At 52.8% G+C, this 17,241-nt stretch overlaps 1 protein-coding gene across 1 annotated transcript; it reads left to right on the top strand.

The window, feature by feature from the left end:
- Nucleotides 1-128: 128 nt before the first annotated feature.
- Nucleotides 129-13,586, top strand: CCT5 (chaperonin containing TCP1 subunit 5). The gene is made up of 11 exons (XM_044233875.1): nt 129-311; nt 2,767-2,827; nt 3,334-3,498; nt 4,961-5,159; nt 6,752-6,944; nt 7,024-7,173; nt 9,424-9,543; nt 10,793-10,978; nt 11,551-11,688; nt 12,132-12,312; nt 13,319-13,586. The coding sequence occupies exons 1-11, from the start codon at nt 207-209 to the stop codon at nt 13,444-13,446; spliced, it is 1,626 nt and encodes a 541-aa protein (XP_044089810.1). The 5' UTR covers nt 129-206; the 3' UTR covers nt 13,447-13,586.
- The last annotated feature ends 3,655 nt before the right edge of the window (nt 13,587-17,241 follow it).

The raw sequence follows: 17,241 nt of genomic DNA, 5'->3' as shown, positions 1-17,241 counted from the left end.
GCTTCCTGGGTGATTGAAGCTTCCTAAGGCCTCTGATTCCAGAAGGTACTGTCTGGCGTCAAAGTGGTCTCGGGTGAAAAATAAGTCTCAGGCGGCCGGGACTGCGCCTGCGCGCATCGTTAGCGCCCTCCCGCGAGCGGAAGGCGTGTGCTCAGTTCCGGAGCGGTCGCCACCGGTTGGGGGAAACTAACCACCGCTGCTGCACCATGGCGTCGGTCGGGACCCTCGCCTTCGATGAATATGGGCGCCCTTTCCTCATCATCAAGGATCAGGATCGCAAGTCTCGTCTTATGGGACTGGAGGCTCTCAAGGTAGCGGGACGGACGCGGCCGGTGTCTTAAGGGGAGGCGGCCTGAGCCGTGGCTCTGCGCCTGCGCCAGCCCCGGAGCGGTTCCGCCATGTGCTCCCGGGGAGGGTCGGGGAACGCGGTCCCCTCTCCGGCCCTGCACCCCGCTCCTTGAGCTGGGGCGAGGCCAGCGTAGAAGCCTTTAATCCCGGTTTGGGGGTTGGGGCGGAGCCGCTGGCGCCCTTCGGCGTTGGGTGGGGCAGCTCGGTGTAGACTGCGCGCGCGTCCGTCCACTGTCCAGTCCGGACCTTCGCATCGCGTTTCCATCGGGAAGACGCAGGGAGGGTGTTCTCTGCTCGCCTGGCCAGGGGAGAAGCAACAGCCCCCAAAGGATGGGGCTCCCTTTTTTTGTCACTTCTTAGAGGCGTAGTCGTTTACAACGTATTTCATTTCTCAGCGCCTTCCTACATGGCGGGATGCGGGATGTGGTGTCGTAAAGACGAAACGCGTGCGCCCTTAAGTAAGAAAATACCCCCGCCGGGTGGAAGATGCAAGGAATACGAGGCAGCGTGTGACCAGCATCTCCCTTGTGGATGTGGATGAAAGGCGGAGGGTGGGTGGGTCACTGTTCTGAATGGGACAGAGTAGCCTTTGGGGGAGAGGGGACAGCAAAGGCAAAAGGCTGGGCAGGAAAACGCGACGCATTGTAGAGGGACAGAGCAGCGTGGTTTTGATGGAGCCCAGTCTCGTGTAAGTTAACAGCAATTCCCCCAACGTGGAAGCCTGAATGCCTCATAGTCAATCAAGATGTTAATCCTCCAAGGGAGGGGAGCCAGTAAGGGGGTTTCGGCAGAACCGCAGTTCAGGTAGAACTACTTTAGGAAGTGGGGTCTGGGTACTGGGATTGAGTCCCACATTGCTGTGCTCAGCGGGGAGCCAGCTCCCCCCCCCCCCGTCTGCCCTGTGATCTTTCTCTCTGTCAAATAAATAAAATCTTTAAAAAAAAAAAAAACTGCTTACCTGTGATGATTATCCTTTAAAAATTCCATTACACAGACAAATCTGTCAATGTGTATTTTTTTTTTTAAGATTATTTGTTATCGCTTCTTGGCCTTTTGGCTAAGATCAGGTGAAGATTTTATTTATTTATTTGACAGAAATCACAAGTAGTCAGAGAGGCAGGCAGAGAGAGAGAGGAGAAAGCAGACTCCCTGCTGAGCACGGAGCCCAATGCGGGGCTCCATCCCAGGACTCTGAGACCATGACCTGAGCCAAAGGCAGAGGCTTAACCCACTGAGCCACCCAAGTGCCCCTGTCAATGTGTATTTTAATGATTACCTGGATTTTCACAGATCTGTGAAGTTTGACTTTTCTTTTCTTTTTTTTAAGATTTTATTTATCTATTTGACAGAGAGAGAGATCACAAGTAGGCAGAGAGGCAGGCAGAGAGAGAAGGGGAAGCAGGCTCCCCGCTGAGCAAAAAGCCAGATGTGGGGCTCCATCCCAGGACCCTGGGATCATGACCTGAGCTGAAGGCAGCGGCTTAATCCACTGAGCCACCCAGGCGCCCCAAGTTTGACTTTTCTTACCTGTCTGATGGAGTGAGCCAGGAGGGCTTCACAGAACGTTGCGTTTGAACTTCTTTGAAAGTTGGTCAGGGTTTTGATGAGCCGAGTGCCTTTTATGCACTGTACTCTTTCAAGGGTCAGAGGCATATGTAGAAAGTAAGAGTGGACCATCGTCACCGGAAGGGGAACTAGCTCTCAGGTTGTGAAGGGCATTGGAGGAAACGCTGAAGCTTTCAGACTTCAGTGTTGAAGCACTAGGACGTCATTTAAGGTTTGCAGACCAGCAGATAACATGTTTGAGAAAGATGGATGGATTAGCTGGATGTTGGATGACTAAAGATCGGAAGTAAGATGAGAGACCCTGGACTTCTGTAGGGTCCTCTGGATCCAGAGGTGACAGCAAGACTGGGAGCAAAGGAAACAACATTATGTGTGCAAACAGGAAAGGGATAATCTCGGCACGTGACAAGGGTGACTTTTCAGACGGGCCATGTACTGGCTCAGCTGTGGAAGAGAATGGTACGGCTCCGCAGTACTCCGTGACGTGATAGTTCAAGGTGCTGCACGGGGACATCTGGACTCTGCATGAGGTTAGCGTGGCAGAATGGTCTCGCAAGGCCTGTCCGGTCAGACGCCCATGCTCTCGACTGCGAAATGGGGCAGGTAGGAGAACTGCCTCCTAGACGTGCTGAGTTAAAGCACCAGCTTCCAGTTCTTCTACGTAAGAATGGTCTACTCAAGCTGCTGTTGGTGAAGGTTACCACACTACACCTGTGTGTTGACTTTTAAATGCAGAAGCTTCTAGAGAGTAGAAACTGTATAATTAGATTTTATAATCATTAGTTGTGTGGTTTTAACTTAAAATTGTAGGTAACTTGAATATTTGTTTTTCCTGTTTATTTCATTTTTTAGTCTCATATCATGGCGGCAAAGGCTGTAGCAAATACCATGAGAACATCACTTGGACCAAATGGTAAGAGACTATCATTCCATGTTTTTTCACAAATACTATCAATTACAGACAGTTGCTAGAATCCTTTTAGAAGGTTGGGACATGGAGCAGGGGGCATCCTGGGACCCTACGCTAACACACTTGATCTGTGTGCTCCGGGCTTTCAACATATTTATAATCGTAGGTGCATATGGTTTCACGTCAGGGATTTTTTCTCCCTTTTCACATCATTTCATTAGCATTTTCCAAATTGTAGTCGTCCCTTTTGATGATTAATGTTACATTTAGTGATGCTTCCTTTTTTCTCCCATTTCTCTGGTTTTAGCCCTTTAGATTGCTTCCTGTGTCCTGCTCTGTGTTTGCCAACCTAAGACTGTCTGCATGTAGATACTCTTTCATGTAATTAAATTTTTAAAATAAGTTCTAGAAATGGGGAATGAGTCAAGAAGCCTAACTTCATAATTTTCGTACATATTTTGTTTTTGTTCTTTTCCCTAATGCCATCGTAAACATTGCCACCTCTCTAGGACTTGATAAAATGATGGTGGACAAGGACGGCGACGTGACGGTCACAAACGACGGTGCCACGATTCTGAGCATGATGGATGTCGATCACCAGATTGCCAAGCTGATGGTGGAGCTGTCCAAATCCCAGGATGATGAAATCGGAGATGGGACCACGGGGGTGGTTGGTAAGAAAGCACAATAGCCTTTCTAACACCCCATTTCAGACAGAGTAGTTAAAATCGCACATACCTGCCAAAAATACTTCCTGTGCATCAGATGTGAGGACACAGTTGTGCAAGTCCAAGTTGAAGGACATGGTCAGTCCAAGGCCTAAAAGTCCTTTTCCTGGAAGAACAAGAAGGGGTTGGGGCAGCATTAAACAGCTGTTCTAAATCCAGGGAGCCAGAGAGAAATGGCACCCAGATGAGTGCGTAACATGTGATTGGCTGTGGGTGCTTTGTTGTTCTCTTTGTTTTTGTTTTGTTTAATTGTGAGGGATGTTTGGGATATATGTGGGGCCTGTGGAATGCACATTGTAGAATAGTACCCTGTTAACTTTCCTGAGCGTGGCAGTTACGTTATAGTGCTGTGGGAGAATGCCTTTATACCCGGAGTCGACGCTCAGGTACTTAGGGGTGACACATTGTGATGTTCCCCACTAACGGTCACAGAGTTGAACAGAATTACTTGTGTGTATTCGTAGAGAAATGTAGCAGAATGGTGTTAGTGAGTAAACCATTCATTTTTCTAGTCTCACATTTTTTCCTGATGGTCTGAAATATTTAAAAAGTTGAGGAAGCTGAAGAGGGAAATAGCTGTAATGTTACCTTTTCTGCAGATGAGATTTGAATTCATTTATTCAGCAAATATTTTTTGGGTACGAAGCACTATTATGGATGTACTTGGAGCGTTAATGTTGGGGTAGTGAAACAAACAGTGTTCTTCCTCTTTGTGACCATAAAATAAGGGGGAGGGAAGGTGGTGGGGAGGATGAAGCATAAATTTTTAGATCATCTTATCACTAACAAATTCTGCAGAATAGAAATCCCTGGCCTGGGAGGGGCACTTGGCTGGCTCACTTGGTAGATTGTGCAGTTCCTGATCTCAGGGTTGTAAGTTAGCAGCCCATGTTGGGTGCGGAGATTACTTTAAAAAATCTGGGGGCACCTGGATGGCTCAGATACGTGTTTGCCTTCGGCTCAGGTCGTGATCCCAGGGTCCTGAGATTGAGCCCTGCATCAGGCTCCCTGCTCGGTGGGGAGTTCGCTTCTCCTTCTATTTCTCCCCCTTATTCATGATCTTTTTCTCTCTCTGAAGAAGAATCTTTTAATAAATAAAATAAATCCTAAAAAAAAGAAATTCTTGACCCAGGAAATACAGGAGATTTTTGTCCTTACAAAAATGTTTTTAGGTTGTGTTTCTCAGTTACATTCTGTCCACCACCGAGAGTTCAGTGCCCGTTTATAAGGGGAGAACTGTAGATCTTTCCTAAAATCAAAACCAGAATCTCTCTTAAAATACCTCTGTCCCCGAGGTACTTTTATTTTAATTCCAAAGCCTTCCTGCTTGTAGGGTTAGCAGCTAATCAGTATCGATCCTAGAAGCTTTGGCGTTTTCCTGACTGGTCGCGCGCTGTCCTGTCCACAGTCCTGGCCGGCGCCCTGCTGGAGGAGGCCGAGCAGCTGCTGGACCGCGGCATTCACCCGATCAGGATCGCCGACGGCTACGAGCAGGCTGCCCGCATTGCTATCGAGCACCTGGACAAGATCAGCGATAGTGTCCTCGTGGACATGAAGGACACTGAGCCCCTGATCCAGACTGCCAAGACCACGCTGGGCTCCAAAGTGTACGTTTACAGTAGAGCGCCGCCGTTGGCACTTGTGCGGAAGCCAAACGTGTGGGCTTGTGACGAACGACGTCCTTCTGAGGCCGCTGGTAGCCTCGTACTCGTTCCGTGTCCTGCGTTCTGTTTCTGTTACTTTGGTTTGCTTCGTTTGTAATACAGGTACAGTCACATGTGCCTGTTGTAGCTGGAAAGTGGAGTTCCAGGCTTGGGTGGTAAATCCTGTCCAGTGTTTGTGAGCGATGCTCTTTAATTCAGCAGGATAGGTCCTCCTTGGGCAGTGTTCGTTTTCAAAACACTCACCATTTCTTTGCTTTTAAAATGACTTTTAAAAAGCCATTTAGGGGGAGGGGCTCCTCTTATATATTCAACAAGCAAGTTATGGGTTCAGAGTTTTAATTTAGTAAGAAGGGACAGTCTTGAAATTGACTTATTTTGGGTGTTCTCCACCTTTGCCGAATGCTTGCTGTTTGCCAGGCCTGCTGCCGTTTCTTGGGGGCTCAGAGACACAGTTCCTGCCCCTGGAGACTCAGCAGCCTCAGCCAAGGAACACACTCATTTACACAGTAATAGAGATTTACTGGCTCTTGCCGTGTTGTAGCATAAAAGTCTGGCCTGAGGTACTTTATTACACTGGTTGTTTTGAATCAAGATCAGTGTGAGAAATAATTTAATTACTAATTTGTGTATGTGGTAGTTTCAGCGAAAAGGAAGTTACAGTCGACTTGGGTGTCAGGGCGAGTGCAACAGAAAGTGTTGTTGCTCCTTCTGTCCCTCGGGGAAAGGCCTCTACCACAGTGCTGTGCTAGGTGCCTCTGTCGTGCCGGTGCTGGGTGCGGAGACTGGCTGTCCGGAGGAATGGCCTCGGCCCCAAGCCCAGCACAGTCTTCCTCCCGGAAGGCAGGTGTTACCCTTACCCAGAATGCACGGATCTCGTGTTACAGCTTTATAAGCTGGCCTGGCTCTCTCTGCAGGGTTTCACAAAGTCGAGCACACGTCGGTCTTTAGAACCAAGGTGTTCAAAACACCAATAATGGCCAAATGTATGTAGTATAACGCAAAATACTATAGATACCCCTAGTTAGGATCCTAAAAACTCAAATGACTTCATGGTTCTGCTTCTCTCATAAATGATTCGAGATTTCTGGCTCTGTGTTCAGGTACTAAATTTCCATGCAGTTTTTCCAGAACCAGAAGTAAATTTATTGAGCAGTCTGTTCCGACATTTTAAAGGTTTCAAAAAAGATACCACTACTGCCACCCCCCTAGTCCGTAACTGATGTTGGCGGAAGTTCCCACAAGAGTAGCAGCCGGCGGGTCAGGCTCTCGCTTCTTACCAAGCGCATCACCTCATTCAGACAGGATGTCGTGGCTTTCCCTGTCCATTACAGGTTTCTCTGGGGTCTGTGGGGCCCAGAGTAGGAAGCCCTGCCCCAGGCTTGGAAAGCACAGGTTCTGGTGGCACTGCTGGCTACAGCCTCTGAAACGTCACTGGTTTAATGAAATGTACCTGAGGGACCACGTTGTGTCACGTGTCCAGCTTCGGTTACAGTCGTTGCCGGCGAAAGTGGACGGTTTCTTGGGCTCCCCCCCAGGGTGAACAGCTGTCACCGGCAGATGGCCGAGATCGCCGTGAACGCCGTCCTCACTGTGGCCGACATGCAGCGCCGGGACGTGGACTTCGAGCTCATCAAAGTGGAAGGCAAAGTGGGCGGCAGGCTGGAGGACACCAAGCTGATCAAGGGCGTGATCGTGGACAAAGACTTCAGTCACCCGCAGATGCCCAAAGTAAGTCCGCGCCCCGCGGCGTTGTCGTGCCCTTGCCCTCGCCCTCGCCCTCGCCCTCAGGGCTTCTCTGTCCCCGCAGCAAGTGGAGGACGCCAAGATCGCCATCCTCACGTGTCCGTTCGAGCCGCCGAAGCCGAAGACCAAGCACAAGCTGGACGTGACGTCTGTGGAGGACTACAAGGCCCTCCAGAAGTACGAGAAGGAGAAGTTCGAGGAGATGATTCAGCAGGTGGGTCTGGCCGTGGCCGTCAGTCGCACTCAGGCCCCCGCGGGCCGTGCTGGGCGAGCTGCGGGTGGTCCGCGGTGGAGGCCGCAGGGCGCTCGCCTGCACGGCCTGGGTCCCTTGCCGTGTGGCCACAGCTGGCGTGTTGGCAGCAGGCACCCCCCTTCCTTCGGTTCCGAGTCAGGAAAGTAACGACCGTCCACCCTGAGAGGAAATCCGAGGGCACCGGGCACGGAGAGGCTCTCACGGAGGCGAGTGAGCCGATCCTGGCTTAGCGCCGTAGCGCGGGCAGTGCCTGGAAGAGCGGCCGGCCGGCTCGGAGCCAGCCACGTCCCCTGCTGGCCTTCCCGGACGCCTCTGCTGGCCCGTGCACGGTCCGATGACTTCAGTACAGCGTAGCGCGTCCAAGGCACCTGCCCCTGGCTGGGAGGGAGGAGAGTTACTGAGGAACAGGAGTCCCGCTGGAGCGTAGTGAGTAACGATTCCTGCTCTTCGCGCACGTGAGTCCGAGTACTGTAAACGCCTTTACCAGCTCTTCCGTGGTTGTTAGTGTCTTAGTGTGCATGACCCTAACAGTGGCTCCTCTTCGGAATCCTGTTCTTGGGAGTGTACAGCGTCCGCAGCTTGAACGTGAACGTTGCTAGGGTGTGACAGACACCCTAGAAGCTATCATGACATCTTTCTTCATGGAAGTAGTTGGATTCATCTGCTCTTACGTGATCTGTGTCTACCATATGCCAGGCGCTGTTGTAGGTGCCTGAGATGTATCAGGAAATAAAGCAGAGTTCTGGCTCTTGAGGCAGAAGGGGAAGGTGAGTAGGGGCTCTGCGAAGGACACTGGTCAGAGAAAACCTCTCTCAGGAGGTGACATGTGGCCAGAGACCTAAGCAAAGTGAGAGCGCTATGTATCTGGGTGGAGAGCATTCCAGGCTGAGGTCAAATGGGCGTGGGCAGCATGTGCAGAGGTCCTGAGGCAGGAACATGGTTGGCATGTGCAGGGAACAGCAAGGCTGAGAGGTGGGAGAATGCTGGCAGGAGTTTGTAAATTAAGACCCATTATCTGGGCTACAAGACTGCCGTGGAAAGGCCAGCCAAGGTGCACTGGGCACAAAGGTGGCAGAAACTAGGACCAGGGGAGTTGGGTGGAGCATGTTGGTACATGTGTGGGTTGCCAGGAATGTGATAGGACTAGAGGCTAACGTTCTAAAGAGAGTTGGCCACAGAGGAATGTTGTCGTTAGTTGTGGGGACCAAGAACGACCCCCTTCTATTTTGAGCACATGGGAGGGAAAACCAGCCGTTTGAGGAGCAATACTGAGGCCGATGGATCTCAGGGCACAGTCAGGGTTTGTTCGCAGCAGGAATGTGCCAGAAGCAGTGCAAGAACGAGGGGGCTGTTAACAGACTGCGTTCCTGAGGGTCAGGGACTAGAAGCAGAGAGCTGGTGATGGAAGATTCAGGAGGCTGGGTGCTGTGAGGCATGGCCTAGCCACCACAGGGGACCGCCAAGGGCAGGATGCACAGACGGTTCTGGTCACTGCTGCCTTCCCGGGACAAATGGCTTAGCCGTCTGCAGGGATGGGAGGCAGGATCACCTCTGTGCGCCCCTGAGGTAGTGTGTTAATCCACAGAGGGTGGTGCACTCGAGTGAGGAAAGCACGGGGGGAGAAGGTGTCTCGAAGATGCTGTTTCTCTTATATGCACACACGAGTGAACTTGCCTCACCGGTATCTGTGGTGAAAGACAGCTGTCACCCCGGGTCGGGGGCCGTGCTCACAAACCTTGTTGACACGTCTTCGTTTTATTTCCCTGTAGCCACGGGGTTCAGCATGAATTCCTGATTCTTAAAGCATCGTTTACAAACTGAAGTGATTCCAGGGGTGCCTGGAGGGCTCAGTCAGTTGAGCACCCCACTCTTGATTTTGGCCCAGGTCGTGATCTCAGGGTGGTGGGATCGAGCCCCGTGTCGGGCTCTGCACTCAGCTCAGAGTCCACTTGGGATCCTCCCCCTCCCCCACGCTTGCGCTTGTACATGCTCCGTCTCTTGATAAATCTTTAAAAAAAAAAAACTGCAGTGATTCCCGTTGATAATCTGTTCATCGTTTGGAATTTGGGCCTGACAGAAGGTAGATGCTTGGGTGTTTCTCCTCTTTTCTGTGCTTTGTTTTAGTGCACACCCTGCTGTGTATCCCAGCTTTCTTCAAGCACAGGGAACACTTCTAGTGAGTGACATGACTGTGGCATTTTTTTCCCTCAGATTAAAGAAACGGGGGCTAATCTAGCTATTTGCCAGTGGGGCTTCGACGACGAAGCGAATCATCTGCTTCTTCAGAATAACCTGCCTGCAGTTCGCTGGGTGGGAGGACCCGAAATAGAGGTAGGACGCGCCGTGCGCAGACTCCTACGGACACAGGGGCTGAGCTCATGGTCCCCAGTGTCTTGGGGCTGCTTTTTTTGTTTGTTTGTTTTGTTTTGTTTTGTTTTCCCTTAATAAACATATTTTTAGCCCCACGGGTACAGGTCTGTGAATCATCAGGTTTACACACTTCACAGCACTCACCATAGCACATACCCTCTCCAATGTCCATAACCCAGCCACCCTCCCCCTCCCCCAGCAACCCCAAATTTGTTCTGTGAGATTAAGAGTCTCTTATGGTTTGTCTCCCTCCCTTCCTACCTCCAGAACCCCCCACGTTGCATCTCCACTTCCTCCTATCCGGGAGATCATATGATAGTTGTCTTTTTTGACTGACTTATTTCGCTGAGCATGATATCTCTAGTTCCATCCACACCATCACAAATACAAGATTTCACTTCTTTTGATGGCTGCATAGTATTCCATTGTGTGTCTATACCACATCTTCTTTATCCATTCATCTGTTGATGGACATGTAGGTTCTTTCCATAGTTTGGCTTTTGTGGACATTGCTGCTATAAGTATTTGGGTGCACGTGCCCCTTTGGATCACTACGTTTGTATCTTTAGGGTAAATATGCAGTAGTGCAATTGCTGGGTCATAGGGTAGCTCTATTTTCAACTTTTTGAGGACCCTCCATGCTGTTTCCCAGAGCGGCTGCACCAGCTTGCACTCCCACCAACAGTGTAGGAGGGTTCTTGGGGCTGCTTTGATAGCACTTGTGCCAAGGCTCCATAGGTTAGGGGAGGGGAGCTTGGGGGGGAGGTGCCGGAATCTTTTTTTATTTATAAAAACATAAATTGTTACAAGAATAGCACAGCCGGGTAGTTCTGGTGTCCTTGGTTTTCAGAAATGCTCTCCATCTGTCATCCCACTTGGCGCTCTGAGGCAGAAAGCCCTGTCTTAGCCACTTCCATGTCAGCCGCGTGCCGACGGCGACCCCACATGTGGTCTGTGCCCAGACACACACGGCCTCTGGCCTTCACCGTGGCCAGGAGTTCTTGGGAGTATGTGCAGGGTGATGGGGCCCGACCAAGACATCAGCCCTTCAAACCACACTGAATGACACGGTTTTTTGGGTTGACCTTGACTTTCTGGGCGAGTGTGGGTTAGGACTTGGATGCACTATAGAGCTTGGCTCACGTGTGGTCTGATTGGAGCAGTTCAGTGCTCACCAGCTCTTCTCTCCTCCTGGCCCCGCCCCGCCTAGCTGATCGCCATCGCGACGGGAGGCCGCATCGTGCCGCGGTTCTCGGAGCTCACCTCGGAGAAGCTGGGCTTTGCCGGGCTTGTGAAAGAGATCTCCTTCGGGACCACTAAGGACAAAATGCTGGTCATCGAGCAGTGTAAGAACTCCAGGGCGGTGACCATCTTCATCAGAGGAGGAAATAAGATGGTGAGGCTCCAGTTCCTTGTCTTGCGTTTCATTCGCTTCTGGTATACGGTTTGGCTTTGCCTATCAGGTGTTTACCTGAGACACGATTGCTTACCAGGATATGAAATGACCAGGACTTACCAGGAAATGAAATTATCAAAGACCTTGTTCCATTGTTAATCTACAAGGCACACTGGTTTTTGAGTCACTTAAGTGAAAGTAGGGAACCCAACTAAATAACCACGGTAATCTCTCCCTTCTCCGAAAAGGGGTATTTATTGCATCGTGATTATTTAAACGGTGAAGCTTTTCTTGGTCAGTTTTGGATTTTCTGACCCCTTCCCTCGGTCGTGGGTCTCAGAATGAGTCTATGGCTGCGTCTGTGTGGTTCTAACTACATTACGGAGAGGAGAGGGAGGGTGGAGGTAGAAACCATCTGGTAACGAACATTCTAGTGTGTTCTCTCCATTTGTTCTTAACCTGGACCGTTTTAATGGGGTGGTAGTAGTACTTCCAGTGCCCAGCAAACGCGGCCGGCGGCTGGCTCTAGGCACATCGTGGTAGCGGTAACTGAGGCAAAACTTCTTCCCTAGATCATCGAGGAGGCCAAGCGATCGCTTCACGACGCTCTGTGTGTCATCCGGAATCTCATCCGCGACAACCGCGTGGTGTACGGCGGGGGCGCCGCCGAGATCGCGTGTGCACTGGCAGTGAGCCAGGAGGCCGACAAGGTAGAGCCCGGGCGGGGCTTCTGGACTCGGGCAGGGACGGTTGCGGTGCCGCCAACAGAGCGTCGTAGCCGTGGGTGCCCAGCGTCCGGTCTGGGATTCTCGCCATGTTCGTGTCCAAAACTCCCTCTTCTCCGCCTCCTGCGGCCATTCCGGCCTTTACAGTTGCTCTCCAGTCACGCAGTGGTATTCGAAGCTCCAGGTTAATTGGCCATCGTAACTAAAAATAAAGTAGGGAGAGCTGATGGGAGCCCTCTCTCGTGTGTGACCCTTTTCTCCCTCCATAGTGACAGCTACGTACTCTGGTAGATTAAAAATAGCACTGCCTGTTGGTAGAGCTCTGCGTGAGTTAGGTTTTCAAAGTACGCGCTTTAATTACATTTCCAAAGTGCTGGCCTCTTCGTCCTTATTGCCAAGCTTGCTAACCGCATCCCCGTCCCTTCCAGTGCCCGACGCTGGAGCAGTACGCCATGCGGGCGTTCGCCGACGCGCTGGAGGTCATCCCCATGGCCCTTTCTGAAAACAGCGGCATGAATCCCATCCAGACGATGACCGAAGTCCGGGCCAGACAAGTGAAGGAGATGAACCCCGCTCTGGGGATCGACTGTTTGCACAAGGGCACAAACGGTGAGGAGCCCGCCGACCCGGAGGGGCTGCGTTGGGTTGAAATCGAGCGATTCGTGCTGACTGCGTGGCATATGGTGCACAGCGTGAGCTTATCCTGTCTTCTCAAGTAGAGGCTCAGTAGGTCCCGAGTTTCAGAAAGTTTTATTCGATTACTTAGGAGTTGGTTAGACTGCTGGTCCTGGCAACAGAGGACTGATTTCAATCACCGAAGTATAAGGTGCTGTTTTTATACCAAAGGTGATTCCCATTTCAGTCCTTGGTTTCACAAAAACAGTTCCCAGCTTTCTCTTTTACACAGGTGTGTGTCAGGTAGGTTCTGGGTGTCCTGGGAAGCAGCTCTGAAGCAGACTTGGTGTTCTCCGAGGATCCTGGGGTCTGCGTCCACACATTGCAGGGTGTTTTCCTGTGATGTGCGGCCGCTGCTGGGGCGTCAGGCATGAGCTAGCAGAAGCTAACTGCAGTGGTGGTGCTCATGGTTCTGGGGCTAGCAGGGCCGAGTCCAGAGTTCCACGTTCTCCCAAGCCTGGAATCTGAGGATTTGTGCTTTTACTTGGAACGACAGCTGTGCTGTGGTTTTCATGTTCACAGCCAGCAGGTTTTAATAACCGTAGCGACTCTTTGTCAGACAGATGATTAAATTTGTTTTTAATTTGCGTGCCTGGTTCTGTTGATGTTTTTAATTTTTAGGCCTTTCTTGTAATTATTTATGTTAGTAGCGAATACTTTATGGGGCGAGACGTGTCTGCAAGGTTTTATGTGGGCGCTCAGCACTTGGGCTTGTCAGTGGAGAGAGGGGTGTGTGTGTGTCCCCCGCAGCTTTCTGGCACCCAGGTTCAAGTTCCGTAGTGTCCTTGGGACTAACGAGATCATCTTCCTCTGAAAATGTAACTAGGACTGGGGGCTTCTTCCAGATTTGTACTTTTTTTTAAGTTTTATTGTGAGTCTGTGAATGAGAACAAGTTATTACTATAAATTATATTTAGGATAATGTGTTTGTGTTTTGCAGATATGAAGCAGCAGCATGTCATAGAAACTTTGATTGGCAAAAAGCAGCAGATCTCTCTTGCAACGCAAATGGTGAGAATGATTTTGAAGATCGATGACATCCGGAAGCCTGGAGAGTCTGAAGAATAAGGGGAAAATGGAGACTACGATGCAGTGAGGCCCCCCGCCGTGGCGGAATAAAGGGGTGTCTGGTGGCGCATCTGCAGTTGTTAGTGTCTCCTTCCCAGACCCTGCGGGTGCTGCTGTAATAAATAGGAAACTGTTTGGTACCTGCGGTTTTCCGTGCTCAGAGACTCATGCCAGCGGATGTGCTGTTGCGCGGGCTTCTGTGTGTGTCCCATTAAAGCGGGCTCTCCGGCCCACCGCTGTCTCCTTCCTCTGCAGGAGACTCCCGACTGTCATTCAAACGCTGCCTGGATGAGGGGGTTCAAGTGGGTCTTTTTTTCAATCTGTAGGTACATTTAACAGCTTAAAACATTGAGCCTGTGCTACAGATGCCGTGGACTGTGGGCTCGATCCTGTGAAGGGTGTGTTAGGGCCTCAGCAGATGCAGAGAGCCGTGGGAGGGGAGTGTGGGAAACCACGAGACAGCAGGGTGGCCTGAGCGCTCCTAGCCCAGAGCCACACAGCGAGCGTGGGATGAGACTTCCCGTGGTCCCCAGGGAATCCCGGGACCCTGGTCCCACGCCACCTGCAGGAACTCTGAAGAGCCGTTCAGAGCCCCACCAGGGTCTCCACTGGGACGGAACTCGGGGAGGTTAGAGTGGGTTGAGTGGAAGGAAGGGCACCGTGGCTCCCATTCCCAGGTGGACCAGTGTCTCTCACCTAAAGTGACCGTGGCTCATGGGACCTCGCCCACAGCAGAGGCCAGTCCTTTTTCTGAGAGTCGGGGCTAGCCTCGCACTGCGCTCCTCTGCTGGCTGGGGAGCAGTAGAGCTGGGTCGAACCCAGTGGCCTGACCCCAGGGGCCCCTCCTCCCCATGCCATTTTGCCCCATGTATGGTTCTCTAGATTCCGTTTTTCTGGAGAATCCTCATAAAATTTACTTAGAAGCCACCAGGGGGAGAGGAATCCTTACGGGACCAGTCAGATAACCAGAGTCAAAAGGTCACTTGTCTACGCTGACGTCAGTGAAGGTTCAGAATTGCCTCTCTCAGCCTGGAAGCTGTTGGGTTAGTTCTTCTCTCTGACTGCGCTGGTGGTTTGGCAAGCAGGTGGCCTGCAGGCTGGGAGTGCGTGCTGGTTGTGGGGGGCAGTCTGGTTCTGAACGCTGCCCCGGGTGCCTGCAGGGCTCAGTCGGGTAAGCATCTGCCGTCGTCGGGCTCAGGTCAGGTTCCCACGGTCCTGGGATCGATCGAGCCCCAAGCCGGGCTCCACACTCAGCTTGGAGCCTGCTTCTCCCTCTGTCCCTCACCCCTACTTGTGCTCACTCGCGCACACATGCGATCAGATGAAGAGAAGAAATTTAAAAACAAAAACCTACCGCACGTAGCACCTGGTTCCGCGTTTCATTCTCAAGCAGCGCAGTAGCCCTGTTGCTGTCCGGACTGCCGGCTCTGGGTGCGGGCTCCAGTCAGACCCACTTCGCGGGGACCGCTTCCCGCCCGCGGACGTCACAGCGCCTCGCTCTGGACCGGTCTCCCCTGAAGGGGTCCGCGGTGGTCTGAGAGGAGTCACTGGGCGAACCACTCCCTCGCGGCGTGGGTCTCCCCCGCATCCCTGGTGGGTTTGGGGGCCGAGAAACGACTCGGCCTCTGAACAGAAGAACCCGCAGAGGCCGCCCGCCAGCCTGTCTGCGCTCCGTGGGGGCTCAAGATTGCACGCCACCTTTCTTACTTGCCAGTTACAATCCTTGTCGAGTTAGGGTCCCCCTTTTTTTTTTTTAATGTATAACACAGGACATTTATTTCCGTGCTCCAATGAGGATACCGGTCCAGGGAAACCAGTCTCTGAGATGCAGAGCACCCGGAGCCTGGAATAGCCGACACTGGGACCCAGGCTCCCAGTGCGGGGTGCGGGGGCCCTGGCCGGGGCTGCCTTCGGCTGTGAAGTCACCTGCTGCTCAGCAGACTTTGCGAACGTGGGGCCTTCCTGCCGGGCCGGCTTGCCTAATCCTGACCACCGGACAGGTCCCGGAGAGCTGGCTCCCCGGGTCAGGGTCCCCCCCCCCAGTGCTCCGGCGCCCACTGTCCACACGCGGCAAGAGTGACCGGAGGCAGGGGACCCCCGGGCCAGACGCCCGCACCAGACCGCGGCCGGCATGCCGGCCACCTCGGACGCTAGCAGGTTTATTCGGTGTTCGCGAGGGGGCCTGGTCTCGTGACGAGCAACCACTCAAAGTACCGCTGCTTCTGGGAGGCCCGAGAGGCCAGCGTGTCCGCGGACGGGCCCGCCCGGGAAGGCCGCTCTCCGAAGGGGGGGCCTTGCCCAAGCCACGCGGACGCGGGGCCCTCGGCTCCAGCCTGGAGCGCAGCCGCCCGACGTCCCTTGCCACAGCGGGTGGCGCGCCTGCTCGCAGCTCACGTGACGTCCCTGTACTTGAAAGGCCGCCGACCTGCTTCCACTTCCCCAGAGGGATGCAGAGAGCCTGGACCTGTGGCAGATCATCATCGTTCAGGCTTCTAGAAAGAAGTGCTGCAGGTGGTGGCTTGAACGTTGCTCTCACAGCTCTGGAGGCTGGGAGTCCCAGATGGAGGGCAGGGGTCTTGGGAAAGAGTAACCCCCCCCCCCAACAAAACCAGAGCCCTTGGCCCCCCTGCCCGCCCTGGTCGGTGTTCTGTGAGGGCGAGGCCTGCCGCCGGGCCTGTGAGGAGTGTGCCCAGAATGGCGGGCACACACCCGTGTCCTGACTTCCCCAGGGCCCGAAACCGCTCCAGGACCCAATTAGGAATGTCGTGAGAGAAACTTCGGTGCTACTCTCTCAGCCACGGTTAGTCGAGCCACTGTGAGTCAGGGTATTTGCAGCCCAGGAAAACCGTATCTTCCAGCCTGGACCCAAACCAAACTTTCCCCCACAGCCCTGCTTCTCTCCCTAACGTGCAGGCCTCAGACGGTTCACAAGTACTCTTCCAGATGCTCTGGAATCCCTCCTCTCCATTTCCCTGCCTGGGGGAGGCCCACATCACTGCTTCCTTCTCTCCCTCTCCAGAGGGACCCATCTTGTCACTAATCCATCAGTCACGTGGGACTCTGCAAGCCCAGCCGTGGAAGAAACGAAGGGTGGGTGTGGATCCTTGACATCGCGGGGACCCTTCTCGCTCCTGTCTTCCAGAAAGGAAGTGCGTGGGCTTCCTTCCCGGAGGCCCAGGATCAACAGGAAATGGCTCCAGGTTGGCCACGGTGCACGGGGGTGAACAAGGTCCCACCCTGAGCCCAGGAGCCAAGTGGAAAGGCCCTCCCCAGGGTCCCACCGGATGGAGGGCACATCCTGGAGGGCCCAAGCCTGGGTGGGAGGGGAACAAGGTGGCCTTTCTGGATCTGCAGACTCAGAGGGGCCGGTGGGATGACCGCCGTCCAGCCTAGGGTTCGTGGAAAGTCAGCAGGCTGCAGCTAGAAGGAAGAGCCTTTCCTGGCGCAGACTGACTCTGTCCCAAATGGCTCCTCCCGGCCACGTGTGGCCGCTGAGCGCCTGGCACAGGGGCTGAGGCTCCCACAGAGCTGAGCTGGTTCATGGGATTTCATCTCAAGTAATTCAAATCTAAACACTGAAACTTGACCCTGTACCCCTTCCAAGTGATGCAGCTCCAGGCCCTTGGCCTGGAAAATGCCGTTTTAGAAAAACACTTCCTAGGAGACAGTCACTGTAATCCATCAGTCTGTATTAGCTTTTAGAAGAAGCCACACATTCAAAAAGTAAGTTTATTGGCTTGATGTAATTAGGTCAATGAAACCCTATTTCAACTTCAGGATTTCTCACAGTGCAAC

This window comes from Neovison vison, chromosome 1 (assembly GCF_020171115.1).
Source record: "Neovison vison isolate M4711 chromosome 1, ASM_NN_V1, whole genome shotgun sequence".
NCBI lineage: Eukaryota > Metazoa > Chordata > Mammalia > Carnivora > Mustelidae > Neogale > Neogale vison.
The sequence above is the reverse complement of the archived record's forward strand: the minus strand, read 5'-3'. Positions and strand labels throughout refer to the sequence as shown.

Excerpts from the sequence above, each read along its gene's own strand:
- CCT5 (XM_044233875.1), top strand. The coding sequence starts at position 207 with ATGGCGTCGGTCGGGACCCTCGCCTTCGATGAATATGGGCGCCCTTTC. Across the intron at positions 312-2,766 it reads TGGGACTGGAGGCTCTCAAG|TCTCATATCATGGCGGCAAA; the intron begins GTAGCGGGACGG and ends TTCATTTTTTAG. Across the intron at positions 3,499-4,960 it reads TGGGACCACGGGGGTGGTTG|TCCTGGCCGGCGCCCTGCTG; the intron begins GTAAGAAAGCAC and ends TCCTGTCCACAG.